This window comes from Microcebus murinus, chromosome 19 (assembly GCF_040939455.1).
Source record: "Microcebus murinus isolate Inina chromosome 19, M.murinus_Inina_mat1.0, whole genome shotgun sequence".
Taxonomy (NCBI): domain Eukaryota; kingdom Metazoa; phylum Chordata; class Mammalia; order Primates; family Cheirogaleidae; genus Microcebus; species Microcebus murinus.
Window position 1 is genome coordinate 40,308,725 of NC_134122.1, and position 25,663 is coordinate 40,334,387.

At 42.4% G+C, this 25,663-nt stretch overlaps 2 protein-coding genes across 8 annotated transcripts in view; one reads left to right on the top strand and one right to left on the bottom strand.

Annotated features, from left to right (window-relative positions):
* Positions 1-6,238, bottom strand: part of TTC13 (tetratricopeptide repeat domain 13) — a 74,316-nt gene extending 68,078 nt beyond the window's left edge. For all 6 annotated transcript variants that reach the window (XM_012738197.2, XM_020281726.2, XM_075995456.1 and 3 more), the window contains exon 1: positions 5,915-6,238. In XM_012738197.2, the coding sequence (XP_012593651.2) occupies positions 5,915-6,185 (271 nt within the window). In that variant the 5' untranslated portion in view covers positions 6,186-6,238. The remainder of the gene's footprint in view (positions 1-5,914) is intronic.
* A 164-nt stretch (positions 6,239-6,402) lies between these two features.
* ARV1 (ARV1 fatty acid homeostasis modulator) lies at positions 6,403-24,112 on the top strand. 2 transcript variants are annotated; one of them, XM_012738200.2, is made up of 6 exons: positions 6,403-6,645; positions 13,422-13,541; positions 15,298-15,451; positions 19,944-20,168; positions 20,997-21,143; positions 23,634-24,112. In XM_012738200.2, the coding sequence occupies exons 1-5, from the start codon at positions 6,457-6,459 to the stop codon at positions 21,137-21,139; spliced, it is 831 nt and encodes a 276-aa protein (XP_012593654.2). In that variant the 5' UTR covers positions 6,403-6,456; the 3' UTR covers positions 21,140-21,143; positions 23,634-24,112. The 2 variants fall into 2 exon arrangements, with proteins under 2 accessions (XP_012593654.2, XP_012593655.2); XM_012738201.2 differs by having other exon boundaries at positions 6,406-6,633.
* Positions 24,113-25,663: the final 1,551 nt, after the last annotated feature.

The window sequence follows — 25,663 nt, forward strand, 5'->3', positions numbered from 1 at the left end:
AAAATTAGCTGGGCATGGTGGTGCATGCCTGTAGTCCCAGCTACTCAGGAGGCTGAGGCAGGAGGATCGCTTGAGCCCAGGAGTTTGAGGTTGCTGTGAGCTAGGCTGATGCCACGGCACTCACTCCAGCCTGGGCAACAAGTGAGACTCTGTCTCAAAAAAAAAAAAAAAAAAGGTCAAGTAATTATTGAGTGCAATGAAGCCAAGTCATCTCTGCACTCTGCTGAAGAGCCTTTTTAGAAGTTTTTACACAGATTGTTCCACCACTTTCCTGTAGCCATGTTCCATGTAGGTTCTAAAATCCAAGCCACATAACTTTTGCCCTTACCCAGAGATTAAAAAAAAAAAAAAATTAACCCTTATCACCCAAAGCTGAGTATGTTTAGCAGTGTGTAGATCTTCTAAAAGGTAAATGTCATTATTAACAACAACAGATACATATATGAAAAAGCTAATCAAAGGCTGTCATCGTCATAGGGCTTATTCTGCAAAATGCTACTTTGAAACCAGAGGACTTTCTGAAAGATGTGGCTCTGTTAGCAAAAGAGGCCAGCATCCGTCTGGCATTGCCACAGTGGCCAGGACTTGGTGAGCTATCAATACCAGAAAGAATCCCTTCATCACTCTGTGCCTCAGTCTCTGCACTCAAAGTAGGTTAGCACTTTACACTGGCACATTTACTCAGGTATGCCTTGGATAAAAGATCTAGAGATCTGCCACAAAACCATATATGGTAACACAGAAAACCAGAGGATCAAGCAAATACGCTAACAGTAACTGTCAGTGCACTTCCTATGACTGAGCACAAAATGTGGTTCTTAACTTCCTTATAGAGCAAAAGAGGAAATAGCTCTCATTACAAAAGTTTCCTTCTATTGATTCGCTACCACCTCCAGGCGTAGCAGTGATTTAAGTGTTGTGAGCAGTAAGACTGATGTCACATACTTGGACTGATTCCTCCATTCAGAAAGATACCCTATACCTCGACAATCTAGGTCTTACTGACTTCATAAAAAACCCAGCGCTAGTTCGTAGATACTTCCCTATTTCTCTGGCAGTTAACAACTCCCAAATTGGACAGACACCAAATGTTCTTTTCTCCACAAAGAACTGTAGGAAAAGAAACTCAATTCTGGGATTATTAGTTTCTACAAACTAAATAAAATTAAAACATCAAGTACAAGACTGCATCCCTTAGGAGCAGTTTAAAAAGTTGGAAGGCAGCAAACAAAAAAAGTCACATAAACTCACTGTTCTTAGTTTACTACATTTTCAAAGGAAGAAAATAAAAGTATTTTTGAAACAATTACTAAAATTGCATACGTTTGAACTATTAAAACACCTCTTAGACAGTCCATAAAGATATATCTAATACAAGATGAATGCTACATCTGAATGAGATGCAGTTTAGCTTGAGAAGAGCAGAGAACCCGAATTCTTAAAACAATGAACAAGTTACAATTTGTCCAGACCTTATTTACCAGATCCATAAAATGAGGGTGTCAAATTAAGATATCTGAGATCTCTCCAAATCTTATTCTAAAATGTCACCTTACCTGAGGCCCTCTCTGTCCACCTTTTAAAGTAGCACCTCCATGTTACTCTTTATCCTCTCATGCTACTTTATTCTTCAAGGCACGTACCACTGGGCCTATCATATACAGTCGTGCGTGATGATACACATGTATGACAGTAATCCCATAAGATTATAACACCATTTTTCTACTGTGCCTTTTCTATGTTTAGATACACAAACATTTATCATTGTGTTATAACTGCCCACAGCATCCAGTACAGTTACACACTGGTACCAGTGTGTAGCCTAGGAGCAATGGGCCGTACCGGATAGCCTAGGTGTGCAGTAGGCTATACCAGCTAGGTTTGTGTAAGCACACTCTATGATGTTCACATGACAATACCACCTAAGGACACATTTCTCAGAACATATCCCCACTGTTAAGCACTGTACTTACTTCTTCTCTCACCAAGAGAGACTACATGTTAGGAACTTGGTCAGTTGTGCTACTACAGCACCAGGGTCTACAACACTGAAAAGTATCTAGTAGGCATATGGATTGTTTTTCAATGAAAGAAACAGATCCATTCTAGCTCTATAGTACCAAATAATATGTTCAATGATGTATTCTTGTATTTGTATAACAAATATGAAATTCTAGAAATTATTTAAGAATATGATGTTCAATAAAGCTTAAGGGTATAGGACTTTATCAATGTCATTATAAGAAAGCGTACTAATATGCAAATATTACGGAAGATAACACACACAAAAATGGTCAGATCAGGTTCAAACCCTGGCTCTACTCTTTACTGTGTGTCACCTTGCTTAACTTCTCTTGCCTCAGTTTCCCCTTGGGTAAACAGGATAAAAACAGCACCTACTTCAGTGGCAAGAGGATTAAGATTACACAGGATGTTTACAACCATGTAACTGCAAAACTGGAGAAAAGAATTGAGAAAAACTTTTGTTCATTATTTCCTCCCACAATTACAATTAAAATAGGGCCAAGTTAAAAAGCAAAGGAAGGAAAATTTACTTTTATTTCAAAAACACATACAAACCAGTGCTCATTTCCTTAAAAGAGTAAGATTATTTTCTCCCCAGGAAAACAAAGAGGTAAGTTTGTGGTTATACATGTTTTTCAAACAAAAAAGTGAAAAGTAGGCTGGGTGGGTGGCTCATGCCTATAATCCCAGCATTCTGGGAGGCTGAGGTGGGAGGATCACCTGAGGCCAGGAGTTCAAGACCAGCCTGACCAATATGGCAAGATCTGTCTCTATAAAAAATAGAAAATTACCCCAGTGTGGTGGTACACACCTGTAGTCCCAGCTAATTGAGAAGCTAAGGTAGGAGGATTACTTAAACCTGGGAATTTGAGGCTGCAGTGAGCTATGATTGTGCTGCTTGTACTCCAGCCTGAGCAACCAGGTAAGACTCTGTCTCCATAAAGGTGTAACGTAAAACTGTGCTAGGGAGAAAAAGCTAAAGGGAGTGCTGGGGAACACGAAAAGCTCAGGCTGAGACATGGCACCAGGGGTCATCCATGCTTCCTGCCTGTGTAGTGGATCTGGGCAGGGCTCAGTCCACTGAGTACTAGGCTGTTCCCTGGGACCTAGATTCCATTTAATGTTGGTGTGCACAGCTAGGGCAGGCATTGCCAGTGTGTTATCTTCAGATTGGTGGGCTCCTACCAGCAGCTGTCCTTGCACTTGCAATCACTGGGGGTTCTGTCCCAAGGGAATACATATACTGCTCATCACAAAGTGTGCAGATTTAGACCCAAGCAGGCATCAACTTTGCCATTTGAACTTGAAAGCTGCAGAAAGCATTCCGAAAAGTGGTTGTACTGCTCTGTCTGTCCTCAGTACATGGACTGGCTTGATATGAACAGGTTTGTGGCTGGATAGGCAAGCAAGTGACAATGGCATAATCAATGGTTGGTGAGGTCAGACCTGTGTGATTCTGAAGAACTGATTAGTTCTGCATCCTGGCATTCATTTAGAACCTAATGTTGATCAGATGGGGACTCTGGAGACCATCAGCCTCCCCTCAGACTATGACGTGGTTAGTTGTAAATCTTGAACCTGTCCCTATATCCTAGGACAGAGAGGAAATGAAGCAGGTTTTATAAGGTCCAGCTTCTACCTAGTTGTCCAAGGTGAGGAAAAAGAAATAAGAGGTGTTTCGGGAGCCTCTAGAACAACAGAAGTGAGTTTTTTCATAAGCTGCAGCCAGTAAAGCTGAGGGAAACGGGTAGAGCTCCAAGCAGCATGAGGAGCTGACTCTGGAAATGACTTACTGGGTGAATACAACAGCAGCCAAGCCACTTTAGCACCTGGCAGCTATTGGAACAGCCAGCGGAGGCTACGTGAAAGATGCATGCTGCTCCCCTACAACAGAACATTTTAAATTCCAAACTAAGAAAATAATTACTATAATACATGGAGGAGAAAAAAGAAAATTGAAACATTTAAATAAATTCTGTTTAAAGCCTCATAATACAGTGTTCACTCTCTGAAGCAGAACATTAGATAATGTTCTCCATACGTAAGAAGGATTCTTCCAATTGCCTATTTATAAAAACTACACTGATCTTTATCTGGGGTAAAATCTGAATGGAAGTCAGAGTTGGCTCAAACAAGGATTCTTAAATACTTGACTAAGCTGATGCCACAGAATGAAATGAGCCACCTACATCAATAATACCAATAGATTTCATAACATTAATTGATAGATATCTTCTACTGCTTAAGATCTGGGCCTCCTTTAGCCAGTGAGCATCACGTGACAATAGGAGGAAAGGGGAAAGGAAAATTTACCCAATATGTAACATATGCTAGTAAACACTGCGGACGTGTTTTCCTAACCATAACCACCAGTGGTTACGATAAAAGCTTTGTCTGAAGCCTGACTACCTGGGTTCCTCTTTTAACAGCTGTGGGGCCTCAGGAAGGTGACAATTTCACTATGCCTCAACTTCCTCATCACAGAACAGGAGCTACCATCCAATCAGGAAGTTACTGTTTTTCTGACAGATTGATATAGTAGGCTAAGAGACCTAAAGAGCTTAGAATAGCAACTGGCATACAGCAAGCACTCAATATATGTCAGCTACTTCTCATTTTCCTCACAGCACCCTTGTGAGGAAAATAAAACCCTGTAATTAGTTCAACAGTGTCTTCCATTTACAGAGGAGGCAATTTTGCAAAGACAGGTAATTTACTTGCTCAGAGACATAGAAAGTGACAGAAATAAAAGCCATTCTTTTTCCACTATGCAATGCTGGCCATGTTACTCATGCTGTTATCAGCTAAGGCCTACCACAAAATAAAGAAGTCACATAGCCCTCAATGAGTGAGACTTCCTCAAGGAAGTCAGATTGTGCTAAAAGGAAATAAGATTGTGCTAATCTTGACATCTCATCTCAACTAAAAAAAAAAAAAAATAGGTATTGTTTTCCTAGGTACACAGTGCTTAAGAACACTGCCATCAAGCCTTAAAAACGACCAGCCATCTCCCAGTGAGTAGACCCAGGCCCTTTTCAAAGCAAGCCATAAGGGAACTCGCCAAGGGGAAAGAGAAGGGGGTGGGGGGAGATTGAAGGGTAAAAAGACCCACTATAGAACTTCAAAACAAAAAATCGTACACATGTATTTTGCCCCAGAGGCCTCTGCCATGACTTATTAAACCGAGGCAGTAACACCCAATCTTAATGAATGAGCTGGCGTAGCTCCAATGCACACACAGCTCGGACACACACAGACAGGCTCCTGGCCTGCAGGGCCCCATCACCCTCCGGAAGGCACCTGACAGATCACAGGTCAATCTTAACTGGAAACAAGATGTCAACAAGCAGATAAAACGGGCTTGGTCTTTCTCTTCTTTCTTCCAGGGATCTAATTCTTAGGGACTGTGTTTAATACAAGACATCGACCCGGACGTCAGGAAACCCGGTTTCCAGGCCTCGGATGGGTCAAGCATGCCCCTCCATGGACGGGCTCTGCCAGCCGCCCGGCCGGCTCCGTCCGCCCGCCTGCCCTTCCCTTGTCCCCGCGGCACCCGCGGGAGGGCGGCGGCGGAACAGGGCTGCCCCGGGCCACCTGCCATCCCCCCTCCACCCTCCTGAGAGTTGCCTCAGACTCCGGAGAGGCCGCCCGGCCCGAGAGCACGCCGTCAGCTCTCTACTCACCGCCCTCCCCGAGACTGCCGCGGGAGAGGGCGCGCAGAGGCGTGGGTGGGAGCGGCGGGAAGCCGGCCGCCCAGGACCCCTCGCGGAGCCGGCTCCCCGAGCACACGCCGCCGCTGGAGGCAGTGAGGCCCGGCCGCCCGCACCCCGGCCCGGGGCCCGCCGCCCCCTGGCCCCGGACGACCGCACGCCCGCCGCCGCCCACTCACCGCCGCACTCGGCAGAGTACTGGTCCCCCCAGTCCCGGGACTGCGGGCTGCAGCCGCCGCCGCCCGCCGGGGCCTCCTGCTGCTGCCGGTGCTGCAGCTCCTGCTTGAGCAGGGACAGCGGCGAGTAGTGCTCGGTGGCCAGGGCGCCCAGGCGCGGCCCGGCGGACAGGACCCCCAGCAGCAGCAGCAGCAGCAGCAGGACGCGCCAGGCGGCGCCCGCGGCGGCCACAGCGCCGCCCCAGCTGCAGCAGCAGCAGCCAGCAGGTGCCATCTTCCCTCAAGGCGCATGTGCGGCAGCCCCCGCCGGGTTCCCAGGCCTCCCCTCCTCTACCCTCGGCGGGCAGGTGGGCCGTGGCAAGGGGGCGGAGCACGGGGAGCATTGCCTGTTGGGAGTTGTAGTCCCGACTTGGTCGGCCTCGGGCCCCGTTTCCGGGACTGGGACTACGAATCCCGGCAGGCCCCGCGTGGCGCGGGTCTTCCGGTCTGGCGTCTGACGTCTTCCCAGCCACTGGATCGGAAGTTCTGGGCCTCTGTTGAGTGAAATGGGCAACGGCGGGCGCGGCGGGCTGCGCCCCGGGAAGGGGAAGGCAGATGATGGAGTGGCAGCGACTCCTACCGCTGTCTCGGACTCCTGCCAGTACAGGTGCATCGAATGCAACCAGGAGGCCAAAGAGTTGTACCGAGACTATAACCACGGTGTGCTGAAGATAACTATATGCGTGAGTTGTCAGGTGTGGGGTGTCTTTGGAAAGAAAATGGCGCGGCGGGATCTGGGGACCGTGAGGGGCAGGGTCCTCTAATACAGTCTTTAGTTTGGTGGTTGACATTCCCGCCCGAGGTCTTTGCATGAATGCCGGTGCTGATGGAAAACTCAATATCCTACAGCGCTTTTCTCATACTGGGGCATACTTGACTGGTGAGACCTGACCAGGTGAAGCGACCGTCCGGTATGAATGGATGCAGGCATTGTGCCAAGAAATTCGAAGATCGGATTAGGTTGACATTTGGGTTCATGCCAAAGCTACTCATCCTAGCTAGTCTCCCTTTCATAGACCGAAGTTATTAATACTATCCTTACCCTCCACAACTCATGTTGAATTCTCCTAGAATGCTTTATTTCAGCAATCCATCTCTTGTAGTTATTGAATAGCTACTGTGTACAAAGCACTGTGCTAGACGTTGGTGATACAAAAACCGAAAGTGAGAAAGTAAAAATTGTGTTTCCAAGGTGCTCATAGTCTATTTATAGGAGATAATCTTATGTTTAAAGAGTCTATGAAATTGGAAGTTCTTTGAGGGCATTAGCAAAGAACCTCTCACATAATAGGCAGTCAGTATGTTTTTGTCTCATTTCTGATCTTATGATTTTCTAATCTTCATTAGTAAAATGTCTGTAGTAATACACAAATGAGTAGACAAACTGTGTACCTATATAATCTGTTGTCAACCATTTAACAGTCTGGTACATACATCCTTAGTTTCCTGTTCCTCACTCAAATGCTTTCCCTTGGCAAAATATCAACCCTTGTTAATTCCAACATACTGCCTGGTCTGTCCCTACATCTGTGCAGCTATATGCTGCTGGGAGAAATACACCTTCAATTCATGACCATTAACCTCACGTAGGCACTTCATGCCATCTGGCAATCCATACACATTTCCCTAGTCCACTCACATTCCCACTTTTCTGGACAATCATCAAATATCCTCTCTCTCCAAGTTTCCCATAAATCCTCCCATGTTTCACAAAGGAAACAGAAGAGAACTTCCACAAGCTTTGCAACCACATAAACCCAATATTAACATTTGTTATTGGCCGGGGCGCAATGGCTCACGCCTGTAATCCTAGCACTCAGGGAGGCCGAGGCGGGCGGATTGCTCAAGGTCAGGAGTTCAAAACCAGCCTAAACAAGAGTGAGACCCCGTCTCTACTATAAATAGAAAGAAATTAATTGGCCAACTAACATATATATAGATAAAATTAGCCAGGCATGGTGGCGCATGCCTGTAGTCCCAGCTACTCGGGAGGCTGAGGCAGTAGGATTGCTTGGGCCCAGGAGTTTGAGGTTGCTGTGAGCTAGGCTGACGCCACGGCACTCAGTCTAGCCTGGGCAACAAAGCAAGACTGTGTCTCAAAAAAAACCCCAAAAAAACTAAAAAAAACAAAAAAACAAAAAAAAATATTTGTTATTTATATACTATACTGTTATCCCTCCTGTTATTACAGGTGGACTGTTGGTATACCTGTGTTGGTTTACCTCAACTTAAACACTAGATCCCATCTTTTTCCATTTACTTAAGGCCATGCCCATGGCAATACTAGCCTGCTCTGCTGAATCATTCCCACCAGCACACATACTAGTATTTCTTCCATCAAAAAAACAAGACCACCACCACCAACAAAACACTCTTGACCCTGCTTCCCCTTTTAGCTTCTGCTCTTTTTGTCCTCCCCTAGACAACAAAATTCTTCTAAGAGATATTTGTGCTTGCTATCTTTATTTCCTCTCCTAATCTCTCTGGAACCTACTTCAGTCAGTCTGTCTTCCCACCCACCATTTCACTAGAGACAGTTCTTGTTAAGATCACTGTTGACTTCCACTTTGCTAAATCCTGTAGTCGATTTTCAGTTGGTTAACTGAGAATCGGTAGCATTTGGCCTTATTATTTCCTCCTCCTTGAAACACTGTGCACTTTCCAGCACACAGTACCCTCCTTACTGCCTTCTTACGGCACTGGCTATTTTGTTGAAATCTCCTTTCTGGTTTTGCCTGACTTCCCTTACCTTTTAACCACGGAGTACTCTACACCTCAGTCACTGGGCCTCTTCCCATCTGCACGCTCTCCGTTAAAAAGCTCATTCTGTCATATGGCTTTAAGTACCATATAATTTTAGTAATTCCTGAACTTGTATCTCCAGCCCAAACCTGTTCACTGAACTCTAGACTCAAATATCCAACTACCTACTTGACTTCTCCACTTGGATTTCAATAGACACCTCAAACTTTTTCATCACAATTAATGGCAACTCTACCATTTTAGTTCCTAAGACCAAAAAAAATTGGAGTCATTTTTTATTACTCTTTTTGTCATATCCCATATTAAGTTGCTCAGCAAATCCTATTAGCTCTATCTTCAAACTATTATTCAGAATCTGCTACTTCTCACTACTCCTACTACTACAACCCTGCTCTAAACCACCATCATGTCTCACCTGAACTATTGTCATGACTCTTACCTGGTCCTCCTATGTCACCCTCAGTCCTCTCCAGTCTCTTCTTATAGCAGCCAGGGGACTGATCCTTTAAAAATGTGAGTTAGATCATGTCAGTCCTTTGGTCAGAACCTTCGATGATTTTCCATCTCACTCAAAGTTAAGGCCAGAATCCTTGCATTGGCTTAGAAGGCCCTATGTAGACTCCTGCTACTTTCTTCCTCCCATATTCACTGCAGTCCCACTGGCTTCCTGATGTTTCTCAAACAAACCAGACAAGTTCTTTACTCAGGGCCTTTATACTCTGCCTGGAGCACTCTTCTCTGAGGTATCGGCATGGCTAATTTCCTTACCTCCTTCAAGCACCTTTCCAAACATCTCAGGGCAGGCCTACTCTGACTACCCTGTTAAAAATTATGATATGCTTCCCAGCTGTATCTTTCTCCATAGCACCTATCATCTTGTAATATTCAATATAATAGGTTTATTTATTATTTCCTGTGTCTTCCTACTGGAATATAAGCTACACAAGGACAGATTTTGTCTATTTTATTCATTAATGTAGCTAGAGCACCCAGAAGAGTGCTTGACACATAGTAGGTACTCAATAAATATTTGTCGAATGTGTGGACCATTTTCAGGTTTTTAGATTAGCATATTTTGGGCCATCCTGGGAGGAGGGAGGGAGAGAACATTATCTTATATGTGATCTAACATTAATAACTTTTGGACTGGTCCTATTAAATGATCATCTGGAAGATGATAACCACAAAAATGTGAATATGGTCTTTTGTCCAAAGAAAAGCTGGTATATGTATATACATTTTAGTTAGTAATCTTTAATAATATAAAACAGTCTTTTTATTGGCATTGAGCTAATAAAATCCCTTTCCTAATCATCAGATGCATAAGTCTTTATACTTTTATTTATGCAAAGACAAAATAATTATTGGATAGCTGTTTAGGTCAATAGCCACCTCCCACTTCCCCTTTTTCCTCTACCATCGTATTCTCTTTCCCAGGAGACAGATATTAGAGTTATATTTGGAATATTGATTGGTGGCACAGTACATTATGGATTCATTACTGTACACAGTCATTCCATAATGAGATAGAACATGTAATGGCCTCATTTTTATCATGCTAATGCATAGTAAACTTTAAGCCATAATAGCATTTCTCAGGAAAAATCATTTAATTGATGCCAGACTCTGAAATATTGAACCATAAAGTGATGACTTTTTTAAAGGCTTTCCAACTTCTGAGATATAAAAAATAAAAAGTTTTTAGACATCATGCTATTTGTTGTGAAATAATGTCCAGAGTTTCTAAGTGGTTACAGTGGGTAAATGATATCTACTTTGGTCTCTTCCCTGCCATATTTGGAGTCAGCAAGATCTTCAGCCTGATTTCCCACCTGTATTTTTCATCCTAAAAATTGTCCAAATCCTCTGTTTTAGATTTGTGATGCTGTCTGAATATGGGTTTTAGAGAACTTTTAAAGGACAAGAGGACCCCTGACCTTTTAGTAGTTCCATTTTAAAATAAAGTAGGCTCTCTTGTCTTCCAATCTATAAACAGAGGAAATGTACTCCACACAAGTAGCACAGGGAAAAAAAATATAAAATAGCTTCTTCTCATGAATATGGAATTTCTGATTCTGGGGCTTCTGTTTAGTTGCTGGCTCTCTGCTCAGGTAAGGAACTACAAAAATAAGAATTCCTCACACCTCAGTTTGATTAAGTAGATTTAAACTTAAGGGAACAACACATCTTCCTTCCTGGGTTCACTTGATAATTGGAAAAATAAACCTCTTTCTTGTAATGACATGAATGAAGTGGAGAAACTCTAAGCTGGAAACAAATACCTTCTTTTGTTACATTTGAAGTACAGGGTTAATGTTCTTCAATGTACTTCATTTTTCTTCCAGCACTTTGTTGTAAGTAAGAGACCATGCTAGTATATTTTTATACCAATACTTCTATTATATTTTGATTTTATCCTCTCAAAGTTTTTGTGTTTGAATTATAGCCATCCCAGTGGTCCCCCTTATCTGAGGGGAATATTAATATGTTCCAAGAACCCCAGTGGGTGCCCAGAACCACACATAGTATTGAACCTGATTGCTGTCAATCAGAACATGTTTCTGTTCATGCCTTCCAGCCACAGATGTGATACCATCTTAACTAAGCACTTACCACACACTGTGGCCTCAACTTTTGTAGCTTGAGGTGTGACAGCAAAACTAGCATGAATTTCTTTTTTCTTCTTCACAATTTCACAAATAGGAGATTCATTCTTATTGTAGATCTTAGCAACCTCAAGAACTTTCACCTTTTTCACTTCATGCACTCACCTTTTCATTTAAAGAAGATGCTTTATAGCTCCTCTTTGGCATATCCAAATCCCAGCGTCACTACTCTTGCACTCTGTGGTCATTGTTATGTCCAGTAAGGGCGACTTGAACACAAGCCCTGTGGTACCGCAGCATTCAGTCTGATAACTGAGATGGCTGCCCAGTGACTAACAGGTGGGGATCACCTACAGCCTAGATATACCGGACAAAGGGATGATTCATGCCCTGGGCAACAGAGCAGGATGGCGTGCAATTTAAAACTCATGAATAGTTTATTTCTGGAATTTTCCATTTAATATTTCAGACCACTGTTGACCATGCAGAACTGCAGGAAATGAAACTGCAGAGAAGGAGGGACCCCTGTAGTTTTATGAAGTGGATTGTAGCATTGATGCAACCTTGCAACTCATACTGCCTAGAATGTCACATTTCCAATGAATTTGTTTTGGGTTTTGTTGGTTGGTTTTTGAGACACAGGTTTGCTCTGTTACTAGAGTGCAGTGGCACCATCACAGCTCACTGCAACCTCAAATTCCTGCACTCAAGCAACCCTCCTGCCTCAGCCTCCCTAGTAGCTGGAACTACAGGCATGCGCCACCACACCCCCAGCTAGTTTTTCTATTTTTCATAGAGATGGGATCTCGCTCTTGCTCAGGCTGGTCTTAACCTCCTGGCCTCAAGCGATCGTCTCACCTCAGCCTCCCAAATTACTAGGATATAGGCATCAGCCACCGCTCCAGCGCTGTGACTTTGTTTTTATGTACCTACATTCTATATGTTCTGCTGGTATTGGGATCTGATCACATTGTAATCACATGTGTCTAGAGAACTTGAACTCTAAATTGGTAACCCTTCGGGGTAAAAATTCATTTAACAGGGACTGCTGAGAGCCAAGGGAAGCTTGATTTTAGAACCTAGAGCCAGGCTGCACAGCCCAGTTCCTTACACATAGCCCAGCACTCTCCACCATCCCTTCCGTAGCAGAGAAAGACAATTTTCTTTCCTTGTTCTCAGTGTTAATGTAGAAAAACCCAGGTTTCCCCTGGTATCTGCCACCTCAGCATCCTCAGCACTGTGCCCCTTTCTTTACTCACTTGCAGCTCTCAGTAGCTCTGGGGGCAGGGTTGTTTTGCTGAACACTTTCCTCCAAGTCATGTTTCAAGAACCACAAAGTTGGGGGCATCTAACCAACAGGCAGCAATTTATCAATGAAAGTACATTATAAATGTATCTATTTTATACCAATTCCTACAAATCAAAAGTAGAATTGAAAATATTAATAGAATCCCAGCCAGGCACAGTGGCTCATGCCTGTAATCCTAACACTCTGGGAGGCCAAGGTGGAAGGGTCACTTGAGCTCAGGAGTTCAAGACCAGCCTGAGCAAGAGTGAGACCCTGTCTCTACTAAAAATAGAAAAAATAAAAATTAGTGGGCATCATGGCACACGCCTGTAGTCCCAGCTACTCAGGAGGCTGAGGCAAGAGAAATCGGTTAAGCCCAGAAGTTTGAGGTTACAGTGAGTTACCATGATGCCTCTGCATTCTGCCCAGTGCGACAGAGTTGAGACTCTGTCTCAAAAAAAAAAAAAAAAAAAAAAAAAAAGAAAAGAAAAAGAAAAATAGAATCTCTACAGATTGAAGGTAGAATCTTCTGGGAGACTTTCCTGCCTAAACCTCAGTCTTGGTCAGATATCTTTTTAGCTTCTTGAATATGGGGTTAAAATATTACTATTGCTAGCATAGATTATAATTAGTCATTTTTGAAACCACTTCTTATATAGATGAACATTTTGTATCTGCATGGAAGTTTATTTAAATAAATGCTGATATGGCCTTGTTAGTATACATGTCCAAATAGATTCTGCTGTTTTGAAATCTTTTAGGATTTCAGAATGCATAAATTTGCTTGTTCTAATATTATCTTGTATTATTTCAGAAATCCTGCCAGAAACCTGTAGACAAATATATCGAGTATGACCCTGTTATCATCTTGATTAATGCTATTTTATGCAAAGCCCAGGCCTACAGACATATTCTTTACAATACTAAAATAAATGTAAGTTGTGATAATTTTATTATTTTTTAATTTTACTTTATGCTGTTGCATTTTAAAAGAATAATACAAATTTTGAACAGAATTAAAGAATATTATAAAAAGGAAAAAATACTAGCTTGAGGGTAGTTATTTTATCTCAACGTGTCTGGAAGTTTCTTGAAATAACAAGTATTGATTAAACAGGTACACAATGCTTAAAGTTTAAGAATGTGGTCACTGGCAGAAAACTGACAAACCATAATCTGGATTGCTTTTTATTAGGTTGAAACAGGTATCACTGATTTTAAATAGAATAAAATACAGCATACCCAGATAGAGAATTGTTCCCAAAAGAAGTAAGCAAATATTAAAATAAAAATGTTAAAAAAGACAATTTATTGAATTTTACACTCTGCTATTAAAGGAATGTATAAAGTAAATAATAACATTGAGTTTAATCAGAAAAGTCCTGATTTATAAAATTGGATTTTTTGAAATATACTTTTAGTGTGTTGAATTGTGAACTCTTTAACAGTTTGGGTAGAGATGACAGGTAAAATACAGGACACCCAGTTAAATCTGAGTTTCAGATACATAGCAAATACATTTTTAGTGTAAGCATATCCCAAATGTTCCATGGAACATACTTAGAAAAAAACATTTATGCATTGTGTATCTGAAATTCAAATTTAACTGGGTGTCATGTATTTTGTTTGCTAAATCTGGCAACCCTAAGTTTGGGCTAACTTGGACAGTTATGTCATCATAACTTTATTTATTTATCCCTGCCCCACCCCCTAAGTTAAATAACCAGGGTAGTATTTAAATTACCAGAGCCCTGATTCTCAAGCATTGCTACACTTTGGAATCAGCTGGGGTTGGGGACAGTGTTAAACCTGCCAAGCTGAGGCCTCCCTAGAACCAATTTAATCAGAATCTTTGGGGATGGGATCCAGGCATCGACATTTTTCGGATCTCCCCAGGTGACTGCAGAGTGCAGCCGGGGGAACTAGTGTGCCAGCTGGAGCAGCCTCAGAAGCCTAAGACTGATAGCTGCCCCTTGACCACATTGGCTTTGCACTCATGTGTTCTGTTCCCCACTTTGTATTGATGGGCAAAACTCAATCTGTAGGAGAAATGTGTAGGAAAAAGCCAATTCTTGTTGCCTAGTATTTCTGTTTTAGCCAAAATTCCAGTCTTAGGAACTTGCAGCTTTTAATTGCTCTCTTTTAATATATTAAGTTCTACTCATCCAGTCCAGAGGCATTTTTTTAAATTTATTTTTAAAGTAATAGTTTTTTATGCAGTATCATGGAATCTTCAGATTGAATCTATTCTCTTATTGCTGTTTCCACCTATACATGAGTCATAAATTCTCTGCTCGATTCTGAGTATAGGACAGATGTTGAAAATATATAATTAAAGGTGAGCTACTATTTAAAACAGTTATTTTTAACTGGGGGTGTATAATGCACATTAGAATTCCCCTGGGAGGTGGTATTTCAAAATATGGATGTCCAGGTTTTACTACCAAAGATTCTGAATGAGGACTGAGGCCTACACATTTATATTTTGAAAAATCTCCCCATTTGATTCTGATGGACATTGCTGATTAAGAACCGCTGCAATTAGACACTTAATTGGATAGTTCTGAATTCAAAAAATGATTAGATGGGACATTCTTCAAAACCATGAATACTTAGCTACCTCTGTGCCTGGTGATATTAAGTGTAACTGTTTGTTTACCTAATTGAATGACAATGTCTTTGACTGTCAGATCCATGGAAAACTCTGCATGTTTTGTTTGCTTTGTGAAGCATACCTGAGGTGGTGGCAGCTTCAAGATTCCAACCAGAACACTGCCCCTGATGACTTGATCAGATATGCCAAGGAGTGGGATTTCTATAGAATGTTTGCCATCGCTTCTTTAGGTAAGCAGACACCATACTTTCCATTCTTATTTAACCAGTATTTAACTATTCTGATTAAAATAAAGACATGTAGTCTTAATCATTGAAAAGAGAAGCTATTAACACTTGAGACTTGAGACTGTATTTTCAGCTCTGCCACTAACCTGTGAGGTAGTCTGTCAAAATTACCTGCTTTTTATTTGTTACCACACATGTAGTTCTGCTTATCAAATTCAAAAATTTCATAAAGTATTTGAAGCATGATATTGTTGATAAAATTCTTAATGTTTAAGTTCTGATTATACAGTTTAAAGATTACATAAGTCCCATCTTTATTAAAACAGATTCATAATTGCCAGACATTACCCAATGTGTTGTACGAATTGCATTATACTAATGCAATACATTTAATAGGAAAGACTTGTCAATTATACGATTGCATGTAGGGAAATTGGCTACTCCCCAAAATTGCTTTAGTTTACAAAGTGCATTTCTTCAAAATGTGAATTTATGACTTAAGGTATCATTTTTCTTTCTTTTTTTTTTTTTTGTGACAGAGTCTCGCTCTGTTGCCCGGGCTAGAGGGCCGTGGCATCAGCCTAGCTCACAGCAGCCTCAAACTCCTGGGCTCAAGTGATCCTCCTGCCCCAGCCTCCCAAGTAGCTGGGACTACAGGCATGTGCCACCATGCCCGGCTAATTTTTTCTATATATATTTTTAGTTGGCCAATTAATTCCTTTCTATTTTTAGTAGAGATGGGGTCTCGCTCTTGCTTAGCTGATCTCGAACTCCTGAGCTCAATTGATCTGCCTGCCTCGGCCTCCCAGAGTGCTAGGATTACAGGTGTGAGCCACCACTCCTGGCCAAGTTATCATTTTTCTAAGGTCAGAATTATGTTAAATTAATTTCTATGACTCTTATTCCTTACTAGTTTCCATGCTTCTCTGCTTCTAAATTGTTTAATTATAATGAAACTTTATTTAGTAATACTAGGCTTCCAGTCTACTTCATTGTCTTATTTCTAGACTGCGTGTCCACTTTTGCCCTCTTTCTTCTCTGTCTGCCCTCTCTCTTGTTCATCTCATCTATCTGCTGAGAACTCCCAACAGAGTCCTGCCCTTCTCTAATCTAGGCCTTTCTCTACACCGCTAGACTATCCATCTGCCTTCTCAACATCTCCACTTGCATATCTGTAATCTCCATATCCTCCTCGACTCTCTGCTCCATGCACGGCCTTCCCCATGTCAAGGGCAGATAACTCCATTCTTGTAGTTGCTTAGACCAAAAGGCCTTGGAGTCATCCGTGATGCCTTTTTCTCTGATACCCAGTAGTCAGATCATCAGGAAACCCCATTGGTTCTGCCTTCAGAATATTTCTTCTAAAGTACTACTAGTACTGTCCACTCCCTGTGTGGCTACCAGCCTGATGCAGGCCACCTTCATCTCTCACCAAGATTACTACATTAGCCTCCTTGTTTTCTAGCCCAGTTCTCCAACGATATATTCACATCACAGAGTAGTCCTGTTCAGACAAGTCAGATCATGTCACTCCATCTCCCATATCTACTCTGGCCCAGCCTCTCTGGTTAACTTGCTTCAAACACAGTGGATGAGCTTCTACCTTCAGGCCTTTGGACTGGCTGTTCCCTCTGCCTGGACTGCTTGTCCCCCCAGCACCCACATGTCTGACTCCCTCCGATCCCTCAAGTCTTTATCGAAATGTCACCTTCTCAATCAAGCATACCTTGACCAACGCTATCAACCACCCTCTGATACTCCTGATCTCCCATTCCTGCTCTACTGTGTTTTTCTTATGTTACTTATCATCTGACACATCACAGAAGTTATTTGTTATCTTTTCTCTGTGGTCTGCCTTCCCCCACTGACGTATAAACTGAATGAGGGCAGGGCTCTTTGTTTCCATCACTTGTGTAGTTCAAGCACTTAGATGCCTGGCCCATAGTAGGTGTTCAATAAAAATGTTCTAAGATAAACTACTACATGTCCATATTTTTAATCTAATATAAGAAAAAAAGCTTATTTTCAAATAACATAGGAATTCCTGTAGCAGCTACTCTAGTGGATATTTTGACACTTAATCAGAAATTTCTTTTTACTGTTACTTAGCATTTTTGTGCATCTTAATCTAATCCCTAGATTATAAAGCCTTAAAGGAGTTTATTAAGAATATCTTATGTAAATAGAGCATTTTATAATGTAAAAACTACTGTTATAGGTATTATCTAATTTAATTTTCACAACTATCCTCTGAGGCAGGTAGGTTAGGATTCTCCCCTATCTATCGCTATAGAAACATAGATGTGGCAATGGTAAATGATTTCCCCAATGCCCCACAACAGGCCAGTGTCAGCACTGAGACTGGGAAAGTCTCCTAGCTCCCCATTCATTGTTTTCTGCACCGCAGTGTCCTGCAGGTAGCCAGCAACTCCTCCTGAATCGACCTGACCAGTGAGAGCCTAAGGGCTGGTGTAATTCCATAAATCTCGTAAACCCTAAATGACAAAAATGTGGAGGTCTAGTTCAACCTGTCCGGTGCAAGAAACCTTCTCTAGATTCCTGAGATAGTCTAGCTTTGTTTGAGTGTCTCTAGTGACAGAAGACAACCCACCATTGTTAGATGGGTCTTGTTGTTCACTGGTCATTCACTATTCATTTATTCAGAGAGGTCTTTATTATGTGTTTGATCCAAAATCCAAGCTTTAAAATCTGCCTGTTTAAGCAGATCCTTGCAGTTGACAAGCCCTTCAGTTATTTTGAAGGGAGATAATTTGTCTTCCTGAATAATATATCAAATTTCATGCAAGTTTAACCAACCTAAATTATCTTATTCATTCTAATCACCTACATATGGAAGCTCTTTAGTTTGGCTGCACAGTTGACCCTTTGAGTAGCACAGGAGTTAGGGGCACTAACCCTTCACACGATTGAAAATCCACGTATAATTTTGACCCCCTGAAAACTTAACTACTAATAGCCTGCTAATGACTGGAAGCCTTACCGATAACATAAGCACTCAATTAATACATATTTTCTATGTTATATGTATTATATACTGTATTCTTACAATAAAGTAATCTAGAGAAAAGAAAATGTTATTAAGAAAATCACAGGGAAGAGAAAATATATTTACTGTGTATTAAGTGGAAGTGGATCATCATAAAGTTCTTTTCCTTATCTTCATGTTGAGTGGGCTGGGGAGGAACAGGAGGGATTGATCTTGCTGTCTCAGTGGTGACAGAGGCAGAAGAAAATCCTCGTGTAAGTGGACCCACGCAGTTCAAACCCGTGTTGTTCAATGGTCAACTGTATTAAGTCATAAAACATTTAAAGAGGAGTATAATTTTTTCTGCTTATAGTATGATACATATGTTCCAGAAAAACCTGATTCTGCAGAAATCTAAACTACAAATAACACAGCTTATGGGAACAAAATTGAGTTAGAGATAGACCACTCAGAACATATGCAGCTAGGTAATCAGAGGACTACCACTCCTAATAAAAACTAAAGCACAGGTCAAAGAAATGTTAAATTAAATTACTACTTAATAGGAACTGAACAGATTATGCTGTATTCTGACCATAAGACACAGTGGAACTATTGCTTCTAATCTGGACTCTGTCCTTCTGTGAATACTGTCTGCAAGTATAAAGAATTATACTTAGGCCAGGCATGGTGGCTGACACCTGTAATCCTAACACTGTGGGAGACTGAGGTAGGAAGATCGCTTGAGGCCAGGAATTCAAGACCAGCCTGAGCAACACATTGAGAGCTCATCCTACAAAAAGTAGAAAAATTAGCCATGCATGGTGGTATGTGTGTATAGTCCCAGCTACTTGGGAGGCTGAAACAGGATCCCTTGAGCCTAGGAGTTTGAGGTTGCAATGAGCTGTGATGATGTCACTGCATTCTGGCTCAGGCAACAGAGTGAGATCCTATCTTCAAAAAAGAGAGAAAGAGAGAGAATTGTACTCAAAATGTTGTCAAAATAAATGAGGGAAATCTTTTAATTTAGGTAACAGAATATTCAAAATTTTAGAGATGGTAGGCACTCAAATAGTGGAAGAATGCACAAAGAAAAATGTCTATATGTTATCCAATTTTTAGGATAGACTTAAAGGCCTCCGTCCTCCTTGTTTTATTCTCTCCTTGGAGATCTCTTTACACAGGCGTTTAAACAGAATCTTACTTCCTAAAAAGAACTTCAGAAAGTTGATGATTATCATTCTAATGGAGTTACTTTTTCTTCAATGGATGATGAAATACTTCATGAAAGAACTGTTGAAATATGTTACTGAAATCATACGAGCAGGATGTGACACAAAATGCAGGGGATTATTAAAAAAAAGAAGAAGAAGAAAAAGAAATTTTGATGTTAATAAAGCATTTCTAATGAAGTCAGCTAATATGGTGCATTTTGGAATTTAGTTTATTCTTAAGGGAGTATGTTTTGGATGGGGACATTCATGTTTTTATTTTCCATTTCCTCTTTAGAACAAGCTGCCTTTTTTATTGGCATTTTTACTTTCCTGTGGGCAGAACAGCCCGTGACGTCGAAAAAAAAGCCCAACTTCGTTTTGCTGCTGAAAGCATTGTTATTGTCTAGTTACGGAAAGCTCTTGCTGATTCCAGCCGTCATTTGGGAACACGACTACACACCGCTGTGCCTCAAACTCATTAAAGTATTTGTCCTCACATCAAATTTTCAGGCTATTAGAGGTATGTTTTTTATTCTGCCCTCTCAGCTCTCAACCCATAATAAAGCCTGAAGCCTTGTTTCTAGAGCACAGTATTTATACAACTTGGTGAACACTGGAATTCTTCATAGCATAACAACAATACCTAACACAGCTACAGTGCCTTATACTCAAAAGGTACTCAGTATTTGCTCAATTTAACCACGTGGTACTTAATAGTTTTGCAAATGCTTTCACACACGTTATTTCTCTCCTGTGAGGTTGGTAGGGCAGCCATTATGACTTATATTTTATGAATGAGCTTGTGTGGCTGAGGGTTAAGTGACTTATCCAAAGTTACAAGCCAGGAAGGAATGCTAGATCTGCCTCCCAACCCAGGACAGTTCCTGCTACACCATGGAAGAAATAAGTATCTCTCTGTGTCTTCTTTTTCCCATGTATTGTGAGAAGTGCTATTTTAAATGAACCTGTTACCTAATGTTACCTAATTTTTATCAGAATGCTTGATGTTTGTCATCTTGCAAACTGTGGCAGTGGGAGTATCATTTTTTCCTATTATTTTCTTTATAAGCTTAGATATCTTTTTTATTGCTTCCTTTAATATTCATGGGAATCTGTCTCTTATCTGATTTGTGGAGGAGGAGCTCAGCATTTTTGTTACAAGCAGAGGCATTGGTTCTCTCAAATGATTTGTAGATGGAAAAGTGGGAGAAGGTAGCAGGATAGATTAATAAGAATACAGATTTTCTAAAAACACCTTTACAATATAGTTCACACCGCCATGTAATTTACATGCCAATATGATTTAATTAAATTCTTAAGAACTAATTTGCAGCTTTCTCTTTTCCAGTGACCCTAAACATCAACCGAAAGCTCTCCTTGTTGGCCATCCTGAGTGGCTTCCTGCTGGAAAGCACCATGGTCTACATCTTCCAGAGGATGGAATGGGACGTCGGAAGTGACTGTGCCATCTACAAATCTCAGGACTTCTGAGGAGGTACTGAGAGATGGGTAGTGTTCATGCATTCAGATGCATAGCCTTCTCAAATTAGGTAGATGTCACTGTAAAATAAGCAGGTGCCCTTACATAACTGTCCTATAGCATCTCATTCCCTCTGGGTCGCCCACGTCTTCCTTGAGATTTTATAGTACATGGCTCCAAGGGGCCTCACTTTAGTTTCTTTTGTCATATTCAAGGACATCAACATCCATGTTTTTGTTGCTTCTAGGGTCCTAACCTCACAATTTCTCTGACACCTCTAATCCCACCCAGTCCTACTAAGATCTTAGACTCTAAAACTGTCTCCTACCCTCCCCAGCCTTCCTCCCTAATTCATCCCTGGTTTTTGCTGCCCTTCTCACTTCTAGTTCCTTGACCTCTGACTTGCCTCTACTCCTGACCTGCTTGTCTGTGCTTTGACCACCCCTGGAAGTGGTAGGCAGCCGCTGAGCTATGCTGTCTTAGTCCCTGCAAATCCACCGGCCTCCTGCCTTCCAGCGTACACACTTCACTAAGGCCACCATCCGTCTCTCCCTAGAGCCCGCAGTGTTTCTCGAGCAGCTACCTCTGCCGACACAAAACCTCAGCGGTCTCCAGCTGCTCCTGTGCTGTCGTAGTGACCCCATCACAAGGCCTTCGCGTGGTCCTCGCCACCACGTCTGTGCTCACTGTGCTGAGAGTGTCCCAAGTCCCTTGAGCTTCCTTCTCCTTTGCTGCAGGCTTTCTTTGGTTGTCCGTGTTCTCCTTCTCTCCTTCCTGTCTCATGTGCTCAGCTTGGTCTCTGGAGCTGTTTCCAGCTGTGGGTCTTCCTCTCCCTCCAGTCACACCCAGCCTTGTGGATGGCAGCCTCTGTGCTGTGTGAGGAAGCAGGGTCCTGGGGCATACTGGAAGGCTGGGCTGCAGCGGGAGGACAGCACAGAGGCAGGGGGAAGCAGGCCTTGCCTGAGGCCCATGTCGGGGAAAGTCGAGGCCATGCTTCTGGCCACTCCTCCCTCGATCTGTTACGTCCTCCTGGCAGGTGGCGGCTCTCAACCTTCTCTGCCTCTCCTAACCCTCCACACTCCACTCCTGTTGCTGGAGTCTTCCTGCCCAGTTAGTCCTCTTCCTTCCCAGGTCTTCGGAGATGTTGCTGCTTCATTTATCCTCTCTCTTCTCTTTCCCCTCCACTAGGTACACAAGTAGCTCTTCATTCTAGAACAGATGGTCTGAGCTGCTTTCCCTGTTTCTGCACTGCCATTTCTCTTTGTAAATACACTTTCTGTCAGTCTCCTGAATCCAGACTCCTTACATTCACAGGGAAGCCCGTTGCCAGCTCCTTTTCAGAGCCCTCCTCCTCGCTGAGCTCTGCTCTGGAGGCTGCTAGCTCATGGCCTCTCCTGAAAAAGGCCACCACTTCATTCCCTACCTGTCAGATCTTCACTGAGTCCCTTGCTGGTGTCAGGATTCTGTGGTCAGCCCTCTTCCTTGCCCTCGCACCGTGCACATCCCTCTTAGACCCCTCTCCAGCCTCCCTCTCTGCCACGTCACCGTCACCGTCACCGTGCCCTCCACTGCCTCCTACCAGGGTGGTCCTGCAGCGCCTGAAGCAGGTCTGATGTGAACTCAGTGTCACCACCCTCTCCCCACTGAAGCAGAGTCCTGTCCTGACAGCTTTTCTCATGCCATGCTCCTCATCCCTCTTCACTCAGGCCACAACTGTGCCCCATCCTCTCCTGCCTGAAGGTTACCGCAGCCTTCTAACCAGCCTCAGCAGGGCCATGGAAATCTCCATAACACACACTCCTGGCACTCTCCAGATTCTTCAGTAATGTCTTACCGTCGACATAGGAGCTTCTCGTCTCTCCCTAAGGAGCATCTTTAGTTTCCTCCAAGCATTCATGTGGCCCTTCATAACGTGGTCCTAGTTCTTCTCCCCAGATTTGTTCTCCCCACATCCTACATCCACCACAGGTCCTCTGTCCTCAAGATCGGCCTCATTCTCTGTCCAATCCTAGAGCGCTTTATTCTCCCCCCCAGCCAGATATGGGCCATCTTTGCTTCTCCACGGAGTGGAGACTTTCCAAACGCTGGAGTTTGTGGGGCTCTCTCCTCTGGTGACCTCCTAGTGCTCATTTAACACCTACAGGAGTCATGTGTCCAAGAGCTTCCAAAGCTGTCTCACTGTCAAACTGCTTGTCCCCTACTTTCATAAGTGCTTCTGCTTCTCAGTCTATCAATCATAATTTATAGTTAGGAAAATAAGGTCCTATATCTTTAGTCATTTGAAAACCATTATCCTGTTTTATGTCATCTCACAGTTTATACTTGCCTATGTCCTTTATTAAAATTTCATGTGTCTATCCCTCACTCCCCCAACCTGGCAAAAAGTTTGGTTCCAGGAGAGATGTGCCTCTGTATTTACTGTAGCCGGGGCCTGCCCTAGTAAGTATATATGGACTTGACTTTCAGCAGAATGTGCCATCTAAGTACTTCCTTTACTGTCTACAGTTTGATTCTTTACTGTCTGTGGCATGACCAGCTGCACCTGAAAAAGAGAAGACATGAGATATAAACCAGGCTCCTCATTTCTGATGAATAAAATGAAGCCAAGATTTGGAAATCCTTCCTGAAAAAAAAGCAATGATGGTAGCAGTGGACACCCAAACCCACTCACCTACTCACACACACACATCCAAGAAACATCTAAACCATTTACATAGAGGTACACACAGACACACACGGAAACACTCATACAGACACAAGGAATGTGGTTACAGGGACTGATGTATGCACCAGGTGAAAATTTATGTTATAGTCAATGCAGGTAAGCATTCCTAATTCACATGCAATAAGAGATCTAGGTTTCACTCCTTGGACATGTTTAATATCTTTGTCATTTAAATGTTTTTACTGGCTTAAAATAATAGTATTTTGTGTCCTTACAACAATAGAAGCACTTTTCTCTTAATAAAGTCTTTCAGAATAAACTGGGTTTTTGTACATTTTCATTTCAGTAACAAAGTTACTTTTTAAAATTGGCTGATCTAAAACTAAACAAGATACTGAAAACCACTGAATTGTACACTTTATAAGGGTGAATTATATCTCAATAAAGCTGTTATTTAAGAAATAGATAAGCTCCTCTCTCCTTTCCACTCTCTTTCATTTGTTGTTCCATTCATTCTTTACTTACCAGTCCAGATATATACTGAGGACCTACTCTGTGTGTGAGACCCTGTGGATACAGCTGTAAATGAGACACAGCCCTCTTGGAGTTTACTGGGTAGTAACAGATTCAGAAGTACAAGTGAGAGAATGATAGTGCAGGGTGATAACTGCTATAAAAGGGTGGCAGGAACACCTACTGCAGCCTTAGAAGTTGGCAGCAGGGAGGCTGTTCTGAGAGGGAGGGGAAAGGAATGTTCTAGTGTCCCTCGTGGGGAGAATAGGAATGTGTGCCACGTTCTCGAGGGCAGAGTGTGGGAGGTAGGTGTGCAGGGGCTGGAAGTACACACATACCTGGGTGGAGGCTGGGCAGTGGGGGTTTTAAAATGACATAGGACGTCACGTAAAGGTCATTTATGAAGGGTATCCCCAGGAACAGTGAAACCAATACAGATAGTTAAAGGAAGAATCCAAAGTGGGAAAAAAAAAAAAAAATCAGCTGGGTTAACATCTCAGAACAGCCACAGGACAGAGAGGGCTGCCGACCACTAGATGGAGCCTTAAATGGTGAGGAGAGAGGGAGATGGGGGGTTCACAGGCACACCGCCAAAAGGAACGATCTATTAAAAACAAGAGTTGGGGGAAAAGACAAAAAATCTAGCACATTGATCATAGCTTTGCAAATCTTTGATCTGCTAACTCAGGTAAGATAAACATATTACTCTTATATAATTCACGCTCAATTTTTTATCTCCAGTCTTTCTTGATCATCACAAAGATATTTGTTAATCTTAAAAAAAAAAAAAACAGTATTAGAACCTCTTTCCTTGGTGAGTACTCATGGGCAGTACTTAGCCAAGGGTGTGGAATGTGTGGTAGAGGACTGGCCTAGACCCCCAAGGTCAGAGGAGACCCATCTGATCCAGCTCTAATCTTAGGCTCCATTCTGCAAATGGTTTATTACAAAGCAGTAGTGTCATCATAGCTCGCTGCAACCTCAGTCTCCTGGGCTCAAGCGATCCTCCTGCCCCAGCTTCTTAAGTAGCTAGGACTATAGCCACCCATCACCATGCCCCGCTTATTTTTCTTATTTTTCATCTCGCTCTTGCTCAAGCTGATCTCTAACTTCTGGCCAAAAGCAATCCTCCCACCTCAGCCTCCCAAAGTGCTAAGATCTCAAGTGTGAGCCACTGCACCTGGCTAAAGTTTGTTTTAAATATTTCTGAGATTAAATATAATTGCCCGTCTAGTTATGTTGGGAAGTTACAAGGTGGTGGTGATGTTGGTGCCTTAGAACTATGTCCGCATTCTCCAAACCACCCCTCCCCCAAAAAATTGAGACAAGGATTACAACAAAAGGTGTATTTATATGA

Bases quoted from the DNA above. Each gene is read 5' to 3' on its own strand.
- ARV1 (XM_012738200.2), top strand. From the start codon at position 6,457: ATGGGCAACGGCGGGCGCGGCGGGCTGCGCCCCGGGAAGGGGAAGGCA. The intron at 6,646-13,421 runs GTGTGGGGTGTC...GTATTATTTCAG, and splicing joins CTATATGCGTGAGTTGTCAG to AAATCCTGCCAGAAACCTGT. The intron at 15,452-19,943 runs GTAAGCAGACAC...TTTCCTCTTTAG, and splicing joins GTTTGCCATCGCTTCTTTAG to AACAAGCTGCCTTTTTTATT.